Source organism: Microcebus murinus, chromosome 10, assembly GCF_040939455.1.
Source record: "Microcebus murinus isolate Inina chromosome 10, M.murinus_Inina_mat1.0, whole genome shotgun sequence".
Taxonomy (NCBI): domain Eukaryota; kingdom Metazoa; phylum Chordata; class Mammalia; order Primates; family Cheirogaleidae; genus Microcebus; species Microcebus murinus.
Window position 1 is genome coordinate 45,032,585 of NC_134113.1, and position 26,999 is coordinate 45,059,583.

At 35.2% G+C, this 26,999-nt stretch overlaps 1 protein-coding gene across 3 annotated transcripts in view; it reads right to left on the minus strand.

Moving 5' to 3' along the window:
- CNOT2 (CCR4-NOT transcription complex subunit 2) overlaps window positions 1–26,232 on the minus strand; it is a 97,305-nt gene extending 71,073 nt beyond the window's left edge. Inside the window, exon 1 of one of the 3 annotated variants that reach the window (XM_012788739.3) lies at window positions 26,109–26,232. Coding sequence is in view for 1 of the 3 variants with exons in the window: in XM_012788738.3 (XP_012644192.1) it covers window positions 26,109–26,113 (5 nt within the window). In the remaining 2 variants the exon portion in view is untranslated. The remainder of the gene's footprint in view (window positions 1–26,108) is intronic. The other 2 variants (XM_012788738.3, XM_012788742.2) reach the window with 2 other exon arrangements.
- Between the last annotated feature and the right edge of the window lie 767 nt (window positions 26,233–26,999).

Below are 26,999 nucleotides of genomic sequence, written 5' to 3' on the forward strand. Positions count from 1 at the left end.
AGTTATATAACATATGATAAAATACCATAAAATGGTAGAGAAAACATAAAAAAGTGAATGCATGCAGAAACTGGTGAAATCTCAGTTAGATTTGTAGTCTAATTATTATGCCAATGAGTTTCTGGTTTCAATAATGCACTGCAGTTATGTATGATGAAACTGACAGGAAAAGTTAGGTGATGAGCATCTGGGACAGATGTAGTATTTTTGCAACTTCTTATGAGTTTATAATCACTTAAAAATTAAAAGAACTGATCTTTTAGAGAGAAACGTTCAATATCTGTAAAGAAAAATATGTTGGCTAGAATTTACAACAGTTTAGATGCTGCAAAAGAAAGCTTAATGAACTTGAAGACACAGCAGTAGGATAAAGATCCAAAATTAAACAGTGAGAAAAGTGATTAGAAAAGTGAACTGCAGGACAATGAACTATGAATTGTGAGACAGTATCAAGCAGGACTGTGAATGGTGAGACCATACCAAGCAGACTAACATTAACCAACTACTGTCCCAGGAAGAGTGGGAAGGATGAAAAAACAATGACCAGCCAGGCATGGTGACTCATGCCTGTAATCCCAGCACTTCGATAGGCCAAAGTAAGAGTACTGCTTGAGCTGAGGAGTTTGAGACCACCCTGGGCAACACACTGAGACCTTGTCTCTAAAAAAAAAAAAATTAGCCAGGCATGGTATGGTGTGCTTTTGCTACAAAAAAAGATCCAGACTCAAAAGGATCCATGTGGAATGATTCCATTAATGTAACATTCTGGAAAAGGCAAAACTACAAAGACAAAAAATAGATCAATTACTCCTCTCTGGCCTTAGTTTCCTAAACTGTAAAATAATATGACTGATTCAGATGAATTTTTTAAATGCATACAGCTCTAAAATCTTATATTTTAAATATTTTGTGTCAAGGTAATCAATTCAGGGAGGCGAATGATTACAGCTGACTTTTCCCACATTTTCTTTTTTTCCTGTGGCTTCGTTGCTCAATAGCATTTATATTTTGGAGGCTGGAAATGGTATCTAAAATAGCTATAATTTGGTAGTCATTATCACACTCAACTTTAAGTAAAAAACCATGAATTTGGTCAGGTTATGATAGCTGAACCAGTTGGACAGGCTTTTTTTTTTTTTAAAAAAATAGAGGGCACTATATATTAGGCTGGCTATTAATTAGAACTAACTTTAAGATGTGACCGATTTCACTGGAGCTCAATAAAACCTAAATATAATGCACTTAGCCACTATCTTTAAAATTTTAGGGTTTCTCAAACTCTAGAACTATGTCAAGCAACCTTTTCTTCTTACTAAGTAGGCTGGAGTTACAAAAATGCTGTCTTGCCCTTATCAACTAATTTTTAGCTTGATCATATGGATAAATGTTTTCAAAACTCTTGAGTTGACGACTCATGGTATGTACAAGAAACACAGGCAGATGAAACAAAATAAATAAAACTCAAGAATTTCAGTTTCATACCATACTTGGTCTGGGAAAACAGCCACATTAACCAAAAATAGTTTTTCTGAGTATTGTAGTAATACAACTTTCACAGATTATGACTGACATGTAAAATGAAAAGTTGCTTCTATTTGCAAAGAAAAACAAAACTTAATCAACAATATTCTCTTGAAATCAATTTACTCTCTGGTTGTCATAATTCTAATGTTTATAACTTAATGTTGTGTGTGTCTTCTACTTTCTGTAGGGATAGTTTTCCTAATAAACTACTTCTAACATGTCTGTGTAGTTCTCTAGCATATATTCCAAGGAAGATTCTAGGCATCTAATACATAAAATTTACGATAAGTAGAAAATCTGCAGATCTATCTGTCTTAAAGGCCCAGCATACCAAGACACAGAAATTTTCTTCTACCACAACTTTGAAAAGTCTCAAATAAAATGAAATACAATAAAAGGAGTCCTACTGAACTTAAATGACAGAAGTTTGAGAATTTCTGAACCACAGACTTAAAAATTAAAAGTTCCTCATTTGATTTCGGCTTAAATAAAATTGGGATCTAAAATTAAGACAACAAGGTGATCTATTTAGTCTTCCTGCTGCCTGAAACTTACATATACATATATTTACACAAGTTGCTTAACCTCTGTGGGATTAAATTCCCTCATGTTATATATGAAGATAATATCTGCATGGTCTAGAGAAGTAGCAGCCGGTGAGGGAAATGGAAACTAAAGAAAGTACGGTAGATATACCAAAAGCTTACTGGGATAAGTGGTTCAAGGAAGTGTAATCAATTGTTTCAAAGGCTGTTAATTAAAAAAAAAAAGTTGAGAAGTAATCTTTGGATTTAGCAGCATGGAAGTCATTTGGCAATCTTCACAAGTATAGGTTTGGTGAAATGGTGGACATAAAAACATTAAGTAGATTGAGTTCACAAGAACAGAAAGAGAGGAAGTAGAGACAAAATACAGGCATCTCTTTCAAGGAGTTTTGCCATTAAAGTGAGAAATGGTGAATCGCACAGAAAAAAGGTAAGTAAGAGTCGAGAGAAGAATTTTCTAAGACTGGAAAAATGATGGCACAGAGGAAAAAGCTGATGCTACAAAATAGAGAGGGGAGAAATTACTGAAGTAATAACTTTAAGCAGCCTTAGAGAAATGGCAGCCTTAGACAGCACAAGGATATATTATCAATAGAAACAGAAGAAAGATAGTTAATGGGAGGAGACTCAGGTGGATAGATACAATTTCAGAAACTTATGGAAGTTCACATCCAATTGCTTCTGTTTTCTTAGTAAAGTAAGATATGAGTCATCATCTGAGAATGAGGATATAGGAGAAATGAGAGGTTTGAGGAGGGAGGAAAAGATGTGAAATAGTTTCTTAAAAATGTAGGAGAATGAAGAGATTAGAAGAGACAGTAAGTAGAACTACCAAGTAGCACCATGAACCCTTGTGAGGTTGGTGTTCTCCATGTGCAACTGCAGGGACAGCAAAATGGATTTAACCAAAGCCAGTGAGTATAATGAAGCATGAGAGAGGAAAAAGGACTGAAGGGGACAAAATAGTGATTATAATCATGGGTAAGAAAAGAAGTTAGAGTATCTCTATTTGCCTACTAATTACTAGCCATACTGGCTTTCTTTGTGTTTCTCAAACACATCAAGTCAGTTCTCAACTTACAGCCTTTATCTCTGCAACTCCTTTTCAATGATATTACTCCAAATCTTTAAATGCCAAGTTGCTTCTTGACATCAACATTTCTGCCTAACTATCTCTCTTCAGAGAGGCCTTCACTGAACACCTAATTATCTGAATTTTGTTCTCATTTGCTTGTTGTCTTTACTCCTTATAATATAAACAGAGGAACCTTGATCATTATGCTTGCCACTGTTATCTCAAGTACTTAAAATAGTGACACATAACAAATACACTTTATTGAATGAATCACAAAAATTATACTAAACCTTTTACTAACTTTAATTTTGTGAAAACGTCATTTCCCTTAAAAGACTGCAACAGAAGCACCCTAGCTAATAAAAACAAGACCAGCAACCAGAAAATTTTAAAAGTTGGTCACTGCATATCATAAGAAATATATACTTTAAAAATATAAATATATATTTATTCCCCTTGATATTCTGATGCAGAACCAGGCCTTTTCTTTGAGTTTAGGATTAATAACTGGATTTTCATGTAATCTTTATTTGCATAAACAGTATCTATAATGTACATTTTTAAAATACAGTTTTATTGACATAAAATTCACATGCCACATAATTCATCCATTTCAAGTATTTAACAGAATTACTATATTCAGAGTTGTACAACCCTCACCACAATGTTAGAATACTTTTATCACCTCAAAAAGAACCCTGTACATGTTAGCGATTGTCCTCCTATCCTCCTGTTTCTCCCAGCCCTAAGTAACCACTAATCTACTTGCTGTCTATAGATTTGCCTCTTCTGGACATACAATGCATCTTTTAAGATCTCCAGTTTCAATTTTGTTTAAAGTTAACAAGACTCTAAATGTGCTTAAATACCAAAATCTTTCTGAATTTTTACAAATGTTTTACAGTTTCTAAATAGTTGTCTCACCATAACTCCCTAAAAGCCCTTTAACCTTATAACCACAATGGTTGTACAAATATTCGACCTTTCCCACATGATTCAAAAGTTAATGCTGATGAGTCTAAGCCAATATGGTAATCCTACCCTCCTCCATTGTCAGTAACTTATTTATGAAAGGGCATGTGAACCAATCCTGGTCAGTGAGATATGAGGGAAAATCTGATGGTAGGATTTTTAGGAAAGGGGGAAAAACATAGCTCCTCTTTTCTCTTTAGGTTTTGTTGTATCAGAATACCACACCTAGAACTACTGTAGCCATCTTGTAACCATGAGGAGAGTTAGCCCGAAGACAAGCTGACAGAACAGGAAGATGAAAAAAATCTGACCATGATGTCAATTACTTAACTAATGCATTAACCAGCAACACAAAAACTCCCTCCAGATATGTGGGAAAATGATTTTCCATACTGTTTAGTCAGTTAAAGCAAAAGCTTCATAAATCTCAAGGCTTATCCACATCTGTTGTAAAGAACTTTACGTACAGTCCTTCCAAAGTATTTGCCTTGCTTTTCATTAAAATAATAGTTCTTTCTACAATATTTCATATTAGATCATATTTAAAGTAAAAATAGATTAACACTGGCATAAAAGTGGATTCTTGCTAGGCATATAACTAACCCTGTGGAGAGAAAAAGGTAAAAGAGTAAACTAGTTTAGCTGTAAGTGCTCAGAATACTCAGGACTACAAAAATCGAAAGCAATAGTTTAAAGGAGCAGGTCAGTTAAGTGGAAGTTTAAGGACATCTGTCACAAACACGTCTGTATATAGTAGAGTCTATATATACAAACAGATATTCTCCTATGGGGAGGAGGAAGGCAGCTAAAAAGTCCTACAAAAACTTAGTACATACGTTTCCAGAGAGAAATTAAAATCAGAGTACACCTAGAATCAAAGAAGTAGCAGTATGAGTCCAATCAAACCAAGTAGCACAGTGGTAAGAAAGCAGAGAAACTATAAAGAACCTTTACCTCAATATGTGTTGTTTCACCGCTACTGAATTGAGAATATTTGTAAAATTCTGCATTTCAAAATTTTCAGGCAGTATAGACAAAATGTAACATTCGTTTTATTTACCTAAGAACCAAATTCCATTTCATAATGTTTTCTATATATTAAGGACAACTATAGCAGTTTGGCATTTATAAAGGATACTGTAGTCCCTGTTAAGAAATATTAAATAACAAATTATTTAAAATGGAAATTTACCAGAGATTTTCAAACAAGTATTCAATATTAAAACAGTCAAAGAACCTTGATACTAATAATCAGAGACTCTTTTCTAACTTCCCTCCAAAAATTCTTATTGAGCCCTACAACATACCAGATAGTAAATAAAAAGGTTTCAATGAGAAACGTCCATAAGAAATACAGAACTGGAGAAGTTATTTCTGGAATAAAAACTCTATGTTTGCAAATTGTGCTCTATAGATTTATAAACCACTTATAACTGATACAAGGTCACAAATGGCAATAATATTCAAACCTTTATTAGTAATATTTATTCACTGAAGAATGTATTTCATATGCATTAAACACAATTTATATTTACCTAATACATAGCAGACACTAAATTAACTGTCTGGTGGACTGATAGTAGGAGCCCTTAATCTGGGTTCTATAAATCAGTCTCTTGATTGAAGGTGGAGAGTGCATGAACTTGGACAGGGGGAAAAGTTACATCTTTATTTTAGTAATTTATAATTAAAATTTAGTATTTACTTATTAAAAATGTAGGCAACAAGCCATAGCAGTATCAGCTGTACCTGTAATTTTTGTTGCCACTAGAAACCATGGATATTTTCAAATCATTTTAGTTGCTTCAAATTTTGAATTATCAATTATACTCATCACTAGTATAAAAATGACTATATGCCACTAGACTCTGTACTGGTATGCATGTTACTGAGTTTATTTAATATTTTAAAAACTGTACTCTAATACAATTGGTGCCCTCATAAGCATGTGTATTTAATTTTGCATATATAAAATATTAATCTGAGAAGGGGTCCACATGCTTTACTAGAGAGCCAAAAAGGTTCATGGAACAAAAAAGACTAGCAACTTCTGGATTAGAGTATCAGAGGAGCATGGACTAGGTTGTTGGCAGAGTGTAATGTAGAAAGCACAGTACTTTAAGAACTGAAAAAGTACTTTAACAACTGAAAAAAGCCTCAGAGCAAACTTAGTTAAAACATCACATTTTAGAGATAAGCAAATTGTGGTACAGTGGGAGTGCCTTCCTTGTTCAAGGTCACACATACAGCAAATTAGTGACAGAGCCAGAGAAAACAGAATCCAAGATTTCTGGCTCACAATCCAGGGCTAAATCAACTTTGATGTGATTTGGCTATAAGAAAGCAAGACAGGGCAAAAACAACTCTAAAAATATATGCCAGAAAGTTACTAGGAATTATATAGAAAAAGGGCTGTTTTGAAAAAGAATATGATGGGGGAGATGTTAAACCATTTTGAAAATAAATGCTAGAGCATGAAATGCCAACTCAAATGTTCAAAAAACTAGTCCAAAACCAAACAGGTAAGACCCTTTCTCCATACTGGACACGCAGAAATATTTCAAAAGCCATTAATACACTGTCTCTCCCACTTTTCTTGATTAATCTAAAGAAATCACAGGCATTAAAAGGATAATAAAGGAATACTGGAATGACTTTATACAAATAAATTAGAAAAATTAGATGAAATGGACCTATTCCTCAAAAACTTCAGACTACTCAAACTCACTCAGGGGAAAAAAACCAGAAAACATAAATGATCTTATAAGTACTAAAAAGCCTGAACTCACATTTTAAAACCTCCAGGCACAGGTAGTTTCACCAGTGAACTTGATACGATGTCTTTTCCAGAAAATAGAACATGAAGTATAATACATCTTAAGTCTTGCTCTATTGCCCAGGTTATAGTGCAGTGACATCATCATAGCTCACTGCAACCTCAAACGCCTGGGCTCAAGCAATCTTCTTAGCCTCCCAAGTAGCTGGAACTACAGGCACATGCCAGCATGCCTGAATAAGTATTTTTTTTAAATTTTGTAGAGATGGGGTCTCACTATGTTGCTCAGGCTGGTCTCGAACTCCTGGCCTAAAGCTATCCTCCAGCTTCAGCCTCCAAAATGCTAGTATTATAGGTATGAGCATTGCCCTGACACCAAAACCAAAGACAATACAGTAAACAACAAAACAAAACCAAAGATCAGTATTCTTCATGAACTAAAAATTAAAAAGCTCAAAAAAATATTAGCAAATCAATAAAAGGCCCAAAGGTCAATACTCTATTAATAGTAAGTTTTATCCAGAGAAAATAAGGCTGAATAGTCAAATTCAATCAACAAAAAACTACTTAAAAAGGAAAAAAAGAAATTTGATTCTCTGGAGATTGTTCTGAGGGAATACATCAAATGAAAAACTATTTCAAATAATCTACTAATCTCAATAGGAACAGCAAGAATCTATGGCACCTGGGCCACACTGCCCCTTCCCACCTCCTGCCAGCTGAGCATAATGAAAGCTCTACTCTGGGCAGATGGGGTCAAGAAGACAAGGCTTTCTCCCTGACAAGGTCCCAGTCAAGGAAGGGGTAGAGTACATCACATGACAGGCAGGCCAACAGAATTTCTTATACCCAAACCCCACCCCAACATTCCTCCACTAGCCGCAAAACATAGGCAGAGGCTCTATATTAAACACAACAGGCCTAGAATACTGAGGTCTCATTTGCCTTCAACTCATCTTACTACATAAGATGGAGGATCCACATAGGAAGAGGCAAGCCAAAAAGACTAGGGGCTAGCACCCTGCCCAGTACAATGGCTCAGAGATTCTGCTGCATAGAAGCAGTAGTCCTAAAAGCAGAGAGCTCTGAAACTATCCCCAGAGGAACTGACTTTTGGAACAGACTGTAAAGAAGTTCAAGCCTAAGAGTACTTTCAAAAACATGGAAATTTTGATGGTAAGCAACTAAAAGGAAGCTGTTAGTTCCAAAACAGTATCAAGCTAATCTGTGGTTTCCAAACCCAGGGCCGCAGCCCATTACCAGTCCATGCCTATTAGAAAACAGGCCCTGCATCAATCACTCCCTGAGCTCTGCCCTACCACCACCACCCCATCCCCTGTCCATGGAAAAAATTGTTTTCCATGAAACAGATTCCTGGTGCCAAAAATGATGGGGACCACTGAGCTAAACCACAGGCCAGCTAGTGTAACCAAAGAGAACTGAAGAAAGAGATAGCCAGAAAAAGCCCTCTTGGGTTCAGATCAAACATTAAAGACTGGCCTCAAAAAATGCCTATGCAAAAGGGCCAAAATTTAATTTTATCTGACTGTGGAACAATTTATGCCCCAGAGAACTGTCAGAAACAACAGAACAATCAACAGCAGTTAGTGGAAACTAACATCTGGGTGTGATACCAACAAAGGCAGAGAGCTCAACAGACATAAGTGAAAGAGACAATCAGCCCGCTAAAATCAATGTCATCCCACGGTAACTATGTCCAGGTCCAAGGCTGTACTCTCTCTGACGTAAGACATCAGGTACTTCACACTGTATAGGATATAAAACTTCACTAGAATAGTCCAGCCAAGCCATGAGACTAGCAAACAACAAGCACCAGAAGAGAAGGGATCAGTGTCCAGAAACGCTACAATGTATTATATAAAATGTCCAATGTATTACATAAAATTGTCCCCTTCCCAATTATGATATGTAAAGAAATAGAAGTAATCCATACACAGGAGAAGAAAGCAGGCAACAGAAATCGTATGTGTGATGGGCCAAGAAGCCATCATTAAAAATACATCCAATAACTTAAGAAAGCCATGCTTAAAGGAAGATATGATGAAAATGTTTCATCAAATAATCTTTAAGAAAAAGATGTTTTGAAAAAAACCAAATGGACATTATAAAGTTGACAAATAAAATGACTTAACTAAAAAATTCACAAGAAGGGCTCAACAGTACATATGAACTGGGAGAACAAAAACTAGGTAAATTTGAAGATAGACTGATAGGAATTATGCTATCTAGAGAAAAGAGAAAAATGAAGAAACATGTTTTATGAAAGAGAGTTTCAGAAAAATGGGATACTATTAAGTGAACCAACATAAGTGCAACGGGAGTTTGAGGAAAGGAGAGAAAGGAAAAGAAAAATATTTGATGAAAAAATGGCTAAAAACTCCCCAAATTTGATGAAAAACATTAATCTACATCCAAGAAGCTCAATCAACTTCAAGTAGGATAAATAAAGGGATTCATGCCCAGAAACATCATAACAAAAATGTTGAACAGCAATGACAAAGAGAAACTCTTGAAAGCAACAAGAGAAAAGTGACTAGGCACAACTTATTTCTCATCAGAAACAATGGTGACCAGAAAGCTGGGGTATGACATTAAAAACGCTGAAAGATACTGACTGATAAACATTATGGTGCTCAAATGATGGTATTCTCCAGGGATTAGGAAGTTAGGGGGGTAGACTCACAACTGAGGGATACGGTGAGCACTGTGGAGGGGAGGGGCATACCTCTAACCCTTGTTAGGGAGAGGCAAAGATATAAAATGTAACCAAAATGTTTGTATTCTCATATTTTCCTGAAATAAAAAAAATTTTTTAAATGCTGAAAGAAAACACTGTCAATGAAGAACTTTATATCCAGCAAAACTATTTTTCAAAAAAGGCAAAATAAACTTACAAATAAACACATACTGACAGAATTCACTGATAGCAGACCTGACAAAAACACTGATAATTACGTAAAAATAAAAGACAGTAAAATGCATACCTTTTCACTTTATTCAACTGACATAAAAAAATATACAAAACAGTATATATATATATATATGTCTACTGCTGGATCTGTAATAAACAGAAATATAGTGTATGGGACTATATGGCATAAAGAAGGTGGGTGAAAGTTAAGCTACTCTGGCGTAAGAAAATGGGAAGAAGATGGTAATGATAAATATAGTTAATGTAACAAACTCTATAAATATATCTATTTAGTCTCCTTACTTCTCTCAGTTCCTTTAAGTAACATGAAATTACGTAACATAATAGCAAAAACAATATATTGTTGGGTTTGTAAAATATATAGCTGCAATATATATATATATATATATATATATATATATATATATATATATATATATAAAAAACAATAATAACACCAAAAAGGAGAGAAGATAAAATAAAGCTGTATAGGAATAAGATTTCTATACCTCACTGGAATTAAGTAAGTACAAGCCTAAAGTAGATTTAGATTAAGATAAGATGTATATAGTAAGCACTAGAACAAAAACTTTAAAAAATATTATGAAAATATCATTAAAGGAATTACAATACAAAAATGTTATTTGACACAAAAGAAATAAAGGACTAGAAGAACAAAACGATATAGAAATGAAACAAAATGGAAGACATATATTCAACTATATTCTTAACAATATTAAATGTAAATGATTAAATAATGCAATCAAAAGGCAAAGATTTTACATTTAAAAATGCAAATGCCCCTCCAGAAATGATGGTTCATTTGTGAGGCAACCCTCTAGTAAGGCATTGAAAAAGCTGCTGGATTTGGTTTGTTTTTAATAAAAGTTGACATAAAAAAATAAATAAAAATGCAAATAGTTGGAAGTAAAAGGATAGAAAAAGATGTATCATGTAAATGGCAGCCAGAAAAAAGCTGGAGTGGCTATACCAATATCAGACAAAATAAACTTTTTAAAACATTATTGAAAAGACAAAGAAAGTATTACAATAGATGAATCATCAGGAAAAAATATATCATAAAAATATGAACCTAATGAGCGTCCCAAAATAAATGAAGCAAAAACTGACAGAAGTGAAGAGAGAAATAGTCAATTCAACAATAGAAGATGGGAGACTTTAATGCCACATTTCAACAATGGATCCAAAAACTAGACACAAGATCAAATCCATAGGAGACTTGAAAATATAAAACTAGATCTGACAGACATCTATAGAACACCCAACAGCAAAATATACATTCTTTTCAAGTGCTAATGGAACATTCTCTAGGTTAGTAACCATATGCAAGGTCATAAATAAAACTTAATAAGTTTAAAAGCCCTGAAATCATACAAAATATGTTCCTCAACCACAACAGAATGAAATTAAAACTAATGTCAAATAAAATGTAGGAAATTCACAAGTATGTGGAAATTAAACAACATCCTTCTAAATAAAAAATAGGTTTAAAAATCACAAAGGAAATTAAAAAATACTTTGGGAGGAATAAACTCAAAAATGCAAGATACAAAAACTCATATTGTGAAAGCAGTGCTTAGAGAGAAATTTAGAGCTGTAAATGCTCACATTTTAGAAGATCTCAAATCAATAACCTAACCTTCCACCTCTTAAAACTAGAAAAAGATGAATGAACAAACTAAACCAAGAGCAAACAGTGGAAATAATAAAGATGAGAACAGAAATAAGTAAACTAGACAATAGAAATACAAAATAAAAAGTTTTTTTAAAAAGCTTATTATCTAAAAAGATAAATCAACAAACTTTGAGCTAAACTGATGAAGAGGGGAAAAAAGAAAACTCAAAGTACTAAAGTCAGGTAGGAATTTGGCACATTACTTACCAACCTCATAGACTTAAAAAGGATTATAAAGGAATAAAATGCACAACTGAGTGCTAAATAATTAAATAACTAGAGGAAATGGACAAATTCCTAGAAAGTCATAGACTATCAAAATGGATTAGGGAAGAAGCAGACAATCTGAACAGACTTATAGCAAGTAAAGAGTAATTAGTAATTTTAAAGCTTCCCAAAGAAATCCCAAGCCCAGATGGGTTAACTGGTTAATTGTACCAGTTAAAAGAAAACTTAATATCCATACTTCTTAAACTCTTCCAAAACACAGAAGCACCTGGAACACTTCCTAATTCATTTTATGAGGCCATTACCCAGGTAATAACACTAAAGATATCACGAGAACACTACAGATTGATATACCTTACAAAAACAGAAACAAAAAAATCCCCAAGAAAATACTAGGAAACCAAATAGAGCAAAATATAATACAGATTATATACCATGACCATGTGGGACTTATCCCAGGAATGCAAAACTTGTTCAATATTCAAAAACCAAATAATGTAACACACCATATTAAGAAAAAACAAAAACCAAATGATCATCTCAAAAGATGCAGAAAAAGCATTAGAAAAAAATCCAACAGCCCCTTCATGATAAAACCACTCAACAAACTAGAAATAGAAGAAAACTTCTTCAAACTGGTATCTATGAAAAAAGCCAAAGGTAGTATCATAATTAATGGTGAAAACCTGAACACTTCCCTTCTAACATCAGGAACAAGACAAGGCTGTCCACTCTTGCCACTTCTATTCAGCAGTGTACAGAAGACTCTAGCCGGAACAATTAGGCAAGTAAATCAAACAGAAAACATCCAGATTAGAAAGGAAGAAGTGAAACTACCTCTAATGCAGATAACATAATCTCATATAAGAAAATTCTAAGGAAGCCACTAAAAACTGTTAGATCTTATAACAGTTTAATAATAGACTTCAATAATGATAATATATTTTATAATAAACAATTTGAAGGTTGCAGGGTATAAAATCAATATGCAAAAATTGCATTTCTATACAACGATGAAAAACCAAAATGGAAATTAAGAAAACAATTCCATTTCTAAAACGTCAAAGAGAATAAAGTACTTAGGATAAGTTTAATAAAAGAAGTACAAAACTTGTACTCTTTTAAAAACTACAAAACGAGGCTGGGCACAGTGGCTGACGCCTGTAATCCCAGCACTTTGGGAGGCCGTGGTGGGAGGAAGGAGCCTCCTTGAAGTCAGGAGTTAGAAACCAGCCTTAGCTACATACTGAGACCCTGTCTACAACAAATACAAAACATAGCCAGGCATGGTGGAGCACCTGTAATCCCAGCTACTTGGGAGGCTGAGGCAGGAGGATCTTCTGAGCTCAGGAGTTTGAGGTTGCAGTGAGCTATGATGACACACCACTGTACTCTAGCCCAGACAAGAGTAAGACCCTACAAAACACTGTTGAAAGAAATGAAAGAACTATCAACAAAGACATCACATATTCATTGATAAGAAAACCTAAGATGGCAATACTCCCCAAATTGATCTAGTTCAACAAAATATCTATCAAAGTGCCACCTGGCTTCTTTACAGAAATTGGCAAGGTAATCCTAAAATTCATATGGAAATTCAAGGCACACACTAATCAAAACAACCTTGAAAAAGAAGAACACAGTTGGATTCTCATTTCCTGTTTTCAAAACTGCAGACTGCAACCAAGACATACTGGCACACAGATAGTTATACGGATCAACAAAAAAGAAAGTCCAGAAATAAACCCCTCATGTTTACAGTAAATTCATTTTAGACAAGGGTGCCAAAATAATCCAACGGAGGAATTTTGCTTATTAATAAATATTGAGCTCTAAACCCTGTACATTTTTTAGTAAAATCATACCTTCACATAATCTATACACAAATTTAAGTCTAGAAACACCCAAAATCTAGAAGAGATTTTAGCATATTCATGAAAGGAAAAGCGGCAAAACTATGGGGAAGAGGATATTCATTCATTCAACAAACTTGGTTCAGATACCAGTTAGAATAGCACTATACAATTAAATACTATTCAACAGAAATAAATGATCGGCCCGTGCAAAATAAATCAAAAAAATTATGTTGGACAAAAATCAGACACAACAGAATGCATTCTCTACAACTCCATTTGTTCAAATCTCTAAAAAAGAAATCTAATCTATTGAGAGAAAGATCAGTGGTTGCCTGGGCCTATGAATGGGGAAGGCCTGCAATCAGTGAACGTTAGACATGATGGGAATGTTCTGTATTGTGAATGATAGTGATAGTTATACAGGTGCACCAGTTTGTCAAAACTCATTGAAAAGGATGCTTAAATGGGTGCCTTGCCTTATATGTAAACTTCCTTGACAAAGTTAATTTAAAAATTAGAATGGCATTAGCTCCTATGGCTATTAAAATGAAAAATAATGGGTCCTGCAGGGACACTCACCCTGGATCCACACTAAAAAATAAGTCCTCCCTTGATTTCATGGTAAAAGTGAAAGCTTCTAGAAGTATGCTATAAGAATATTAATACAATGAAAAACGATGGGGCTTTGAAGTCAAAGACCTAACTTCAGAAGTTAGTCACTAGCTTTTATATGACTGTAAAGAAGTTAATTATTGTTTATCTGATAGAAACTTTATTTACTCAACAGTAAAATGAGAAGAATTCAACTAACTTTGTATAACAATTGTGAAGAGTATATATGAGATCATTTTACTCAAAGTAAAAGTCAAAGTCCCATGGTGGTTTAACAAAGTCTTTCCTCACTTGCCTTTGACCCCCCATCTACCATTCTCTTCCTTTCTCACTACACTCCAGCCACACAGACTTTCTTGCAATTTTTAAATCTTAAGACATTAAGAACAGTCCTCTCCCAGAGCATCTGCTCTTTCTTGTCCCTTCCTGGAACCCCTTTATCCTGGATAAGCAAAGGCATGCTCCCTCACCACTCCATGAGAGGAAATCAGCTGAGTAGGAAAGAACTTCCCTGACCAGTCTATTTCAATCTGTACCCTGTACATACTCCATACTCCTTCCTTTCCTACATATCTTTACCACTGCTTGCCATACTGTATGTTTTATTTTCTTAATTTTGTACACTGCTATATTCTCTTAGAACAGTGCCTGGCACATAATAGGAGTTAAATAAATGCCAAATGAATGAACAAGTGAATAATATACACAAAGTATCTAACATAGTACCCTAAATGTTATCTGTCTTTGCCTACTCCCTATAAGCAAACCACTCATTATTTTCAAATACATCCACAAACATCAAAGTGATTTTGAAGTCCTCCAAATAGCATAAACTTAATAGTGAAAATATAATCTGATTTTAGCATTTAACATCTCAGTATTTCACCTGAAAGTAGCTTTTTATAACAGTACAAAATTAAATTATCAGCAGACCTAACAAATACTTAATGTCAATAACTATATTTTACAAGGATGACAGTAAAAGCAATACCTTTTCCTTCAATACACAATTACCATTTTACAAATTCATTACTCCATGATTCACTTTCCTTACTTTGCCATTGCAGCTACTTAGTACTATTCTGCTTTCCTTATATGGTATTTACTTTTACTGCTTCAGGAGGCTCAGTACCCCAAGGAGAGCTGACATATTTAAGGGAGAAAAAACAGTATATTCATATACATTACATACATGAGAATACACAATAGTTTCAAACTACTGCACTGACATTCTCAATGCTCTAATTATAAATTACACGTGAATAGTAAATTTCCTGCACACACAGAAAGTATCAAGACGCCAGCATACAAAAATATTCAAGTTATTAACTGGACTGCTATAATGAACACAGCAGAATCATTTTTTCCCACTTCAACCTCTCTAAACTTCCCTCTGTCAAAAGCCCAACATGCCAGATGTTCAATTAAATAAAAATGTGTATACGGCAAAGAACATGAATGCAGCAGAATCACAACAAGGCAAAATGGATGAACGAACCATTCAATCTCATGATTTAAGAAACTACCATACTCCACCCCCATCTAAGGTTTCACTTTCCACGGTAACCACTGTCAACCACAGTCCAAAATTATTCAATAGAAAATTCCAAAAATAAATAATCATTCAAAGTTTTAAACTGAGCACCATTCTGAGTGGCATGATGAAATCTCTCCCCATCTCTTTCCATCCCACCTGGAACATGATATCCATGCTACAAATGCTACCCACCCTTTAGTCACCTTAGTAACCATCTTGATTATCATATCAACAGATCACAAGAAAAAGAAGGGTGAATACAGTACAAAAGGTATATAAGAGAGATCACACTCACATAACTTTTACTGCAGTATATTTTTATAATTGTTCTATTTTATTATTATTACCTTACTGTGCCTAATTTATAAATTAAACTTTATTCTGAGTATGTATGTAAAGAAAAAACATAGTATATATAGGATTCCATGCTATCTGCAGTTTCAGACATCCACTGGGAGTCTTGGAAAATATCCCCCTTGGATAAGGGGGGACTACTGTATTAGTTTCATTACAACTAATATTCAAGAGTCATTGCAATACTTTCACATGCTTTACAGTTAAACATACTTTGCTTTTATTATCTCAATGTCATCAGCAACACTGGGAGGTATAAATTACTAAAAAGGTGTGGCTCTTCAATACTATTTGCCCAGGAACATAGCTAATAAATTCATGGAGTCCAGATTAGAACCCATCTTCTGATCAAAGTGTGAAGTCTTTCCAAAATAATATCTCTCCATTAAAGATGAGCATATACTAAAAGGTAAATAAATGGTCTGATTTTCTCAGCTTTAAAAAAAAAAATGCAGATGCTATGTTAACTATCTCCTCTGAACTTCCAGAATTTTGGAAATATTCACTTCGCAAAAGGAAAAGGGATGGGAACCAACATTGTTAACAGTCTACTTCCAAGAGTTTTACAGGATCATATTTAACCTACTAAGTACACCTAAGAGAAGAAGGTTTACTCATTTTAAGAAAAAGAAACAGGTGTAGAGAAAAAAATTGCTACAGGTAACTCTATAATACACAGTAGCCATAGGTCTGACTCCTAACCCATTAGGGTTATCCCATTTAACAAAGATATTATTAAAACCTATTATGTGCCCTGTGCTGTACCAAGTGATGTAGATAAAGCAATGCTAAAATTTATTTATGTTACTCAAAATACTGTATATCATATTTCACAGAATGTCATCTAAACAAAATTCCTGATAGGAAAAACATGTCTAGACTCTAAGAGCAAGTCTGCATTCTTGTTTACATTTGCAAATTTGATACAAAAAAGCACAGTACACTACATGAAATAAACTGTGGCTAATTCTCATATGCCTAAGAAGCTCATTTTTAGCATAACAAGTCCCATTCCAAAAAACAAAACAAAACAAAAAAAAAAACAACACCAAAAAACAAAAAACAAACCCACAAGAACCTTTCTTTATTCCTTACTTCAACCTTACTAGGTAAGTATTGTTGTTTATCCACATTTTTCAAATGAAAAAACTGAGCTATAGGGAACGGTAAGTCACATAGCTAATTAAAAGCAGTAGAATAGTAATTCCAATTCAGGTTGGCTAGCTCCAGAGACTTTAAGGACATCATGTAAAATTCCAGCACAATGTAACTCTCTTTAATAGGAGATAGTTATAATGAGCTCCATTTTACTCAGTCAAAAATGAACTAAATAGACAATCAGGCAACTTGGGTGGCTCTAAATCACCATGGTAGAAAAACTAACTTTTGCTACTATAAAACAGTATATAATGCATACTACCAAAGTAATAATTTGTTGAAACTACATTCTTTTTTTTTTTTACTTTAGGCAAGGACTTAAGGGTTGAGAAACTACATTCTTAGGGAATCATTTCTTTTTATTTTAAAACACTCATTTAGGATTTGTTTTTGCATGTCAGAATTAACAAATAATGCTAGCAACCTAAAATAAATGTGTATGTATAGTATTTTGAGTAACACACACACACAGATCATAGCATTGTGAAATAAGCACTTCTAGTAATAGATAGTAAGTTCCTGTGGAGTAATTTTATGACAAATTTAGATGTTCCTGCTATTACTTTAATTTATCCAAGTAATGTTAAATCTCATGCCTAGAAATTATGTTAAATATTAACATTCAAACTTTGTCTGCCCCAAAACTTACATAACAAATTCCATCCATTAATATAAAAACTAAACTACTGACATTGGTTTATATGTATAACAAGTTCTCTAAAAGATACAAACTACTGCGTTTCAAAGTCATACAGTTCTTAACAAATAAAAATCCTGCTAATATGAATATTAAAATACTCAATTTGTCTAATGGAGAAAAAAATAAGCCTTCAAAAATTTCACAAATACACTGTATTATTAAGCTTGTAACTTTAATTATACATGAACTCTGGAATCTAAAATTTCCTCTGAAGGACAAATCTGCTTACCACTCCCACTGTTTAAAAAAAAATGGTTACTGGCTCCCTCATCATGTTAAAGATAAGACCTCTGCTCTCATACTGTGGCTTCTTCATTCCTTCAACTAACTTCTATGAGGTCCCAGAACTCCACCAAGAGCTAATGGAGGATTACTTAGCCACTCCCAGGCTTTATGAATTTACAAAGCTGATTCTCTTCCCTCTCCCACCTAGTCAATCCAAATCACCCTTCAGAACCCAGTTCAACTTTCACCTCCTTAAAACAACTCATTACCTCCCTAAACAAGGTTGCTCCACTGGAGTATACTTCTACAGCAACACAAAAACTCAACTTGAGCAATTATTCAGTGCAACTATAATAATGCATAGTAACATTTATTGGACTGTACAAGGAAATCTAATTAAACATGAAAATCTTTACTAATTAATTTCTAAGAAAAATCTATCTATAACTTTGCAAAACTAAAAATTCTTAAAGGTTTTGATTATTCTAAGTAAACACAAATTAAGGAAAGTTTTAAGTTTGCATTCCTCATAATGTTCCAATAATACAGACAGACCTCCAATTTTATCTATCTAGAAAATATTTTCAAGGCTCCTTAATGAAAAATCATCCCTCCTCCCTATTGCTCTTATAAAATTTATTACAGATTGCTAGGTCTACCACAGTATTTTCAGCAACTGAAAAACAAGGATAATGTTTTAATCATTTCTTCTGCCATTTATAGTTTATACCCATTGATGTAGAAAGCACTAAGTAACTGTTTATGAAATTTCTTATATTCAAACATGCAAAACTTGACCCCATCAAGGGCCTTATATTTCTTCTGCCTAGAAGACAATCCCCAAGTTTTTTGCATGGCTTTCTCCTTTTTCAGTTTCTGCTCAAATGACATCTCCACAAAGAGGTCTTCTCTCAACCCTACTTAAAATAATTTATTTTCTTCCATCCCTAATCAACTACCTGTACCCTTATCCTCCTTTATTTTCTTCATAGCAATTACCAGTGTCTGAAATTGTGTTTATTTGTTTACTTGTTTATTGTCTGTCTCTTCCTCCAGAATATTAGTTTGATGGAGATGGAGACTTGTCTTGATCACCTCCATATAACCAGGACCTATAACAATGTCTAGCAGAGACTAAACACTCAAATTACTAAAGGATTTAGTTGAAAATGTATTGGATGCTAATATCTAACCAGCACAGCCTAAAATTTAAATTTAATTTAAATCATTTCTATCCGAATACTACTCAAAAACAAGTAAATTCTACAAATTTTGCATCTACAGAGAGAAGAAAGTCTTAACTTTTTAAATATAAAAATGTTTGGTTGTAAGTGATCTTAGTGATCAAGTTCCACAAGTTTTCAAACTATGCTCTGAAATACCTTAGTGTACACCAATTCGTGCTTTACAAATCCCCCAAAGCACTGCATTACAATCATTTTACACATAAAAAGCTATTTTAGGATGGGTGATATACACACACACACACACACACAAGAGCATTATACATCAAACACAAACACTTTGGAGACTAACTCAGCTGCCAAGTTAACTAGTTTTGCTGTAGACCTCAAAGTTTGGTCTGACATATCTATGAATATACGTATAATTTCTCATAAGTGTGCACACATTAGAAAGGTTATAACTCCAATTTTTTTCTAATTTCAGGCTAAACATGCTCACTCACACAAAAACTATACCACTAAAGCACTGCTTTGTGCACTACTGAATCAAGCAAAGCAAAAGGCTTATCTGCCCAGCATCTCCTCAGAATAACAACTGTGAAATAAGTAAAATGTTGCTATATTATTACTTATTCTCATTATATTTTAGTATTTGTATAAGTTGTTGGTGTTTCTCAATGAATATTTGTTAACTTTAAAAAATATGAGCAGCTGCTGGATATTGCCACAAAGTCAAGCTTGAAATAAAAATTTCCAACTACTATTCTCTTTCAAACATCTCTATCAATTTAAATATCCCAAATCCATAAGATGATCAGATGAAAACAAAAACAAACCTTCCATTTTACACCTACTTAATTTGATAAATCAGGATTTTCTCTATAGAATAGCTCTAAAATAAATAATAAATTAGATTCTGAGTCCAGTCTAAGGATGAAATGGCCTTTATATTTCCCAACTTCTAATTTTCATACTGATTGAAACAGCTTGATTGTTCTCTTTATAAATGTAAATATTACATTTAAATTTATTTTAAAAGTAAGCATGGAAATGACAACCATATAAAATCGAGATAATGTATATAAAAGTGCTCTTTGCAAGCTGTAAAGTATTTAGTAAAACCAAAAGGAATTAGGTCCTTTGAATGGCATGGTAAACTCAATGAATATAATTATTTTACTGATCTATGAAAAACTCTTTTTTTTTTTTTTTTTTGAGACAGAGTCTTACTCTGTTGCCCGGGCTAGTTATGAAAAACTCTTAGAAGCAGAAAACTAAATACAAAATTTATAAGCAGAATAAGCATTATCATTCACAATGTAGAAAGTAACACATAAATACCTTCCTGCCAGATATGACACAAAACCAAATGTTTCTCTCCTAAACATTGCATTACATAATTAGTCATTACATTTTGTCCAGATGCTGATACAAAATGCAGCTATGCTTCAACATCTAAATATATAAATGGAAAACTGGTACGTCAATATGTTCAGAAAAAAAACATGTCTACTCAATGTTACCTAAATTGCCAGGACATATCATTTTCTCTAACCTATTTTATCATTCCTTGGTATAGTAAAAATTTACTAAATGTGCATTTTTATCTACTCTCACATGAGAGACATTGTCATTCAGTGAAAGCAGGGAAAGGATTGGTGTACTGAGTATTGGATCAAATTTCCTTTTTAAAATTATACAGTTTCTGTATCTTTAGTAGTTCTTAGTGATTAAAAGTCTCTGGAAAATATATAGGCAAGACAGACATAAGATTTCTAAATCCATATGTTAAACATTAGCATTAGTCTACTAAATGCAATTCTGGGAGTCATTTACGCTGTTTTGATTTCTGTATCTCTAAAATGGGTATAAACTGGATCATAATCTCTCTCCCAAACCTTTAAAGACCAAATGTTTCCCAAAATTAGAATTTTTCAGATTTCAGAAAGGTAAAATAGTATATATGTCACACAGACATAATGCCCACCAGAGTGGTCTTGGCAGAACCTGTTATGGTTAGGGGAGGGAGAGTAACAGCAATGTTTAGGTTAAGAGGGATAATTTGAGCTGGCATTTTCTACCTCAATTATTTAAAAATAATCAATTTTCACAGCTTTTTGGATTTTGGACCTCCAATAAAGATAATATTAAATCATCTCTAATGTCCATAGCAACAATGGTATCCAAACTACAGAACTCTTACTTTATACTAACTTTTGGGCCAAACACTAGGAGGAAAAGGGGGGAAAAATACAGAATTTAACTTCAAAAACCACAAATCTAAAAGGAGCTCATGGTTAAGTAGCAGTAAACATACATTACCTTGTAAATACAAATACAAAATATCTCCTTCAACTAATGACCATAGCCATGCAAAATACAGCAAGAAATACAAGCCTAAATTTTCTGCCAGAAGCAAAACAGGCTATTAATCACCCTATTACTAACATTTCCCCCTAAATTCCACACTAATGCTACACACAGTTCTCTAAGAAGCTGGTTACTTATTTTCCCACAGGTAATTAGGAATCAAAACTATAAGAAAGGATTAAGGAACATGAAGAAATACAGGATGCCCTTCTCCCCATCTTTTCCAATTTGTTATTTCTCATCTGTGGATTGGGAAACAGAGCACTCTGACAACATTAAGAGTCAAATAACAATCTGGCAACAGTTCAGTTTAATACATATTCGTTGACAATCTATTAAGTACTATGCACTATAGAAGGCACTAGAAATGTAAATATAATCAAGACAGAGCCCTACTCTCAGGTACTCACAGTCCAGTGGAGGGTATGGTGGAATGGAGGGATGGACAGTAAATTACAATACAGTGTGACATGTTCAATAATAGAATTTTGAAGAATAAAACCCAATAGAGCAGAAGGATCTGGGAAGTCAGGAAAAGTTTCATGAAGAAAGTAACACCAGAGAAGAGTTTTGAAGAATAAGAAGTTTATCAAGAAACAGAAAACTGATAGTTAAACACACTCCCCTCCCCCTGCAACAAACACAACATACAAAAAGAAATGGTAAACTTTCAGAGTACGTGGCAAATATGCACAAAATATCTAACTATATCTCAATGGACTTAGATCATGAGTCTAAGTATATACAATAACTAAAGTGTCCAGAAAAGGAAAAATTTCCATTTTTTCTAGATACTTCACTTCATTGCATTTCCATGTTATATAAGCCAAGAGCTCTTGCCAAAAAATAGACATTGTAAACCATTTTATTACTTCATAATGCAGCACACTCCAAGTGATATACCAAGACATCTAAGTCTGGTTTCAGAGAACAAGCTGTCAGAAAACACAGTAAGAATTCCATTTCTAAGTCATACCTAATAGCATAAGCAAGGTAAATAAATGAATAAGCCGTATCAGCATGATTTGTTATGAGTTGAATTTTAAAATAGAAATCAAAGGATGACAAACAGAAAAACTAACTAACTAAATATATATATATATATATATATATATATGTTAAACTGAAGGGTTCAATAAACAGAACCAAGGTAAAAATTATAAAATAATTTAAAAAATTTAAAACCCTAATTTTCATTCTATTTCTTTTCAAAGGCAAACTTTGTGCAAGACATCAATTTCAGTACAGCTCTTTTCAAAATATCTAGTGTAAGTCACAATGAAATTCAATCCTTTAAGTATCACAGGTAGAAATCATCCTTAATAAGAAAGAACAGTCACCTGTATCATCAACCAGAATGGCTCCTATCATAGCACTAGATCCCTTGATTAATAATGTATGTAATTCCATTCAAACATTACAGTACAACTCAGATTAACGCTGCCTCTAAAATTGCCCTACCAGGTATCTGCTCTTTTACTTCTTCATGTTACAAAATCCACTACAAATCCTGGTAACAAATCCAGGTAAAATCATGAATATTTAGTAGTATCTTTTCCTAATACTGTATCGATATTTGCTTAAGTTTTCCTCAAATACCTGTTCAAGCAAGCACATGGGATCTTTAGAGTTTGCTTTTAAGTATGTGATCATAACAGAATGAACTTTCTACAGTTAAAAAAATTTTAAGATAATTAAAAAATACTGTTATTTTTTTACATAGCTTTTAACGAGCAAAAAATTATAAACTAAGTTCTTTTTACTAATCTATTAATGTCTACTTATTATTTCACATATGTGAAGCATAGTTTTTCTTTATTCCTCTGTATTATTAGAAAATCTTATGAAGCAAATTTGATTTTACTAGAAAAGATAAAACTTTAGCTTCTTACAGGTTGTGAAAAATTCTGTATTGGTCTTTCAAAATACAAGTACTTTTAATACCAATATCTACTAAAGAAATATAAAACAGAACTGGGTCAGAAATTCACAATCTCAAGTATTTATTTACTTTTGAACAAAGACAATTTTCAGGTAATAACTAATTGTAAAGCATCATTGAAAAATGAGAAAGTAAATTAAACATCCAAAGTTATGCAGTAAAAATGAAGGTAATTAGTTCTTTTAGGGAAGTACATCATTCTGAGTTTTATCTTCAAGATCAGGGACCTCTCAAACGAAGGTTTTATAAATCACTCACACACATGCATTTTGCCCTCATTCTTCCACCATACCAAATTTACTTTAATGTATTATAGAAACTGAAAGTTTTTAAAGGCTGTATTTTGTTGCTTGGTTAAACAGGCAATTCTCATTCCCCGAGATCAGATTATGTTACAGGTATCTCTATATTACATTCTTAGAACAAAAAGATTCTGCCAACAAATTATGTCTACATTATTTGTATTGATGAAACCCTAATTAGGATGCAAAAAAAGTAAAATATTTTCTCACTTCCTGCATAAAATATACAGTATTCACAGAAATCACAATTTAAGCCCTCAGAAAAGATGGGGGAAACGTGCCTGTTTAATATTAAATGAGGATCTTACAAAATCAAGAAAGTGGATGGAGTGGATGATGTTCTGTCTTTGTATTTTGTGTTTCTTTTTCTTCATATTTAATATTACAAGAAGAAAACTGCAAACTAAACAGAATTTCAACATACAGAGCTTACTAATTAATGAGTCTGGTCTATTAAGAAACATTTCAATGAAAGTGTAAACACTAACCATTTGAATGTAGACATTTTACCATTTCAGACCAAGGTAATTCTTAACCCTTTCAATCTGGGATAAAGTTACCTTCTAAAATTGCAAAATACATGTATGTTTTCATTGACGTTTGGGAAAGAAGTGTTGTCAAATATAGCAAGTATTCCCAAACTGAACATAAACCTGGTAAGTAACAGATATTTTCAAATTCCTATCCCATTCCCCCACCCCATACTTTATCCACTTATGTTGCATCAAATGGCAAATCAAGAGTTACACTTATCATTCCCGAGCTCTAAAAATTCCTAGTATCAAGCATGGCAGCAAATGTGTTCAACTTTGAGCATTAAATTCAAGTACGGACTCCCTCATGAACAGATTTTGTTAACTGAGTACTTTTCACCATCAGTGTGCTTTACTAGGAACTGTCCAGATGACTTAAAAAGGAGTAGGGTATTTTCACCAAAAGTTTTATAAAAATGAAACAAAATGTTACACTTAGTCTCCGGATTATGAAAAGTGAAGATGTCTCCTAGGATTCGAAGGAAGTTGATGTCTAGGTTCCTTCCGAGAGGGTGGTACCCGTATGTAAGACTTTGGTGGTAGTTAAGAGCGTACCCACAAAGCCTGGAATAAATGGTAATTCTAAAACCTTGGAAATACTTTTATAAAAGAAACTACAATCCGCTTTCGCTAAGGACCTAATAGTTATCAAGAGTTAGAGGCTTTTTCCTGGACAGACAACAGTACCTCAATTTAAGAACTATGGGGATCTCTTAACTCATTTCTTCTGGGAAACTTTTAAGTGAGACCTATGATAGCAAAAGGAGGAGAGGGCCCAGCGGAAGTAGAAACCTACAGCTTGCAACTTCACAGACAGAAGCGTCTCCGGTTCCTCCGCCGCCCCAGGACCATCCGTACTCAAGTCTACGACAATACGGAAGCTTCACCCTCCGGGTGCGGTAGCAGAGGCAGCATCACAGTTGCACTCCTTCTCCCTCCACCATGCATAGCTTTCGGTATCCCAGGGCCTGGAGGCTCCTGAGGCCCGTTAGCCAGTCCAGTGTCCCCGTATTACACTTACACACACACAAACAGAAACACACAAGTGACGGATGATGTGCGTGTACTGAGAATGTGAAAAGCCAGAGACCGCGGCAGCTACTGGGAAGGCGGCAGAGCCGTCTAAAGCGGGCCTGGGCTCCTCGGCCACCGCCACTGCCGCCTTCTCTTCTTCCCCAGGAAGCAGCGCGGCGGCGGCGGCTCCTCTGCGCTGGCGGGAGCCTGGGGAAGCGGAGTCTGGGGGAAGCTCTGCCGCCCGCAGATGGGACCGGGCCTACGATCTAGAGCTGCCGCTGCAGCGGCCCAAGTACAGCGACGCTTTACGTCCCGTCCACCACCACCCCCATACACACCCCCTCCCTCCCTCCCTCCACCGCCGCCACCCCCCTCCCCGCCCGCTCCGCTCTCCCTCTCTCGATTGGAGCCGAGACAAAAGCAACGGGAAGCGGCGGGCCGGGACGCTACCTGCGGACCCCGGGCGCCACCGGACCGGCCCCAGAGCATTCCCCTGCCTTGCGGGGACCCCAAATCGGCCGCCCCTGCCGCGCGCCCCGCTGCCAGACTTCCGAAAATTTGCCAAAAACTCACCGCATGAATTTTCTTGTCCCGCGGATCCAAGATGGCGACGTATCCACCGCGGAGGCTGCTGGGAGCAAGACCTTTACCCTCTGACCCCCGCCGTGACCCCCGTCGCTCCGGCTTCCCTCAAGGCGGCGGCGGAAGGTGGGAGCGGCGATTGCCGAGCAGGCAGGGTTAGGGGTGGGTAGGCTGCTTCTGGCTTGTTTGCAAGAGGGTGGGGACAGGCACTTGACTCCCCCACCTCCGTCTCCGCGGCTCCACGTGTCTCTTACTGACTTACAAGGAAGCTCTGTGCTCCGCCGCCGTTACAGCCAACCGGGCCTCTGCAGCCGGTGCCATTTCACTAGGGCCAGGTTGCTTCGCACAGGCATCGGGCCTGGGCCCTGGGCCCTGGGCCCTGGGCGGGGGTTGGGGGCCCGCGGGGTCTAGGAGCGAGGATTGGTGAGGTGGCGTTGGTCTGCCCTCACCGGGACGCTGAGCGTGTGTGTGTTTGTGTAGGACACCGCGCCCCCGCACGTCCGCCCTCTCACTCCTCCCCTTCTCACTCCTGCCACCTGGAGCAAATGTGACCACTGTCCCATTTCCTCCCTCAGCCCCCGCAAACTCCGGTGCTTGTGCGCGCACTTCCAGGGACTGGCAGCACGTCACCTTCACCTCCTGAGAAGTGAGTTCCCCTCTGCTGAAACCATTGGTGTTTTCTACTAATCCCCCTTCTTCCTCTTTTATTTTTTTTTTAACCTGATGGAAGTAAATAATGGTTTTTAAAGTACTATTGTTTCAACTTGCTCTAGCCACATTAGGTGTATAGCACTTTCTCTAACTCCCGCTCCCCAGTCATCACGTAAACTTGAGTGACCAACTTGGCCATCTGTAAGACCTTTTGAAATTATGGTGGAAATC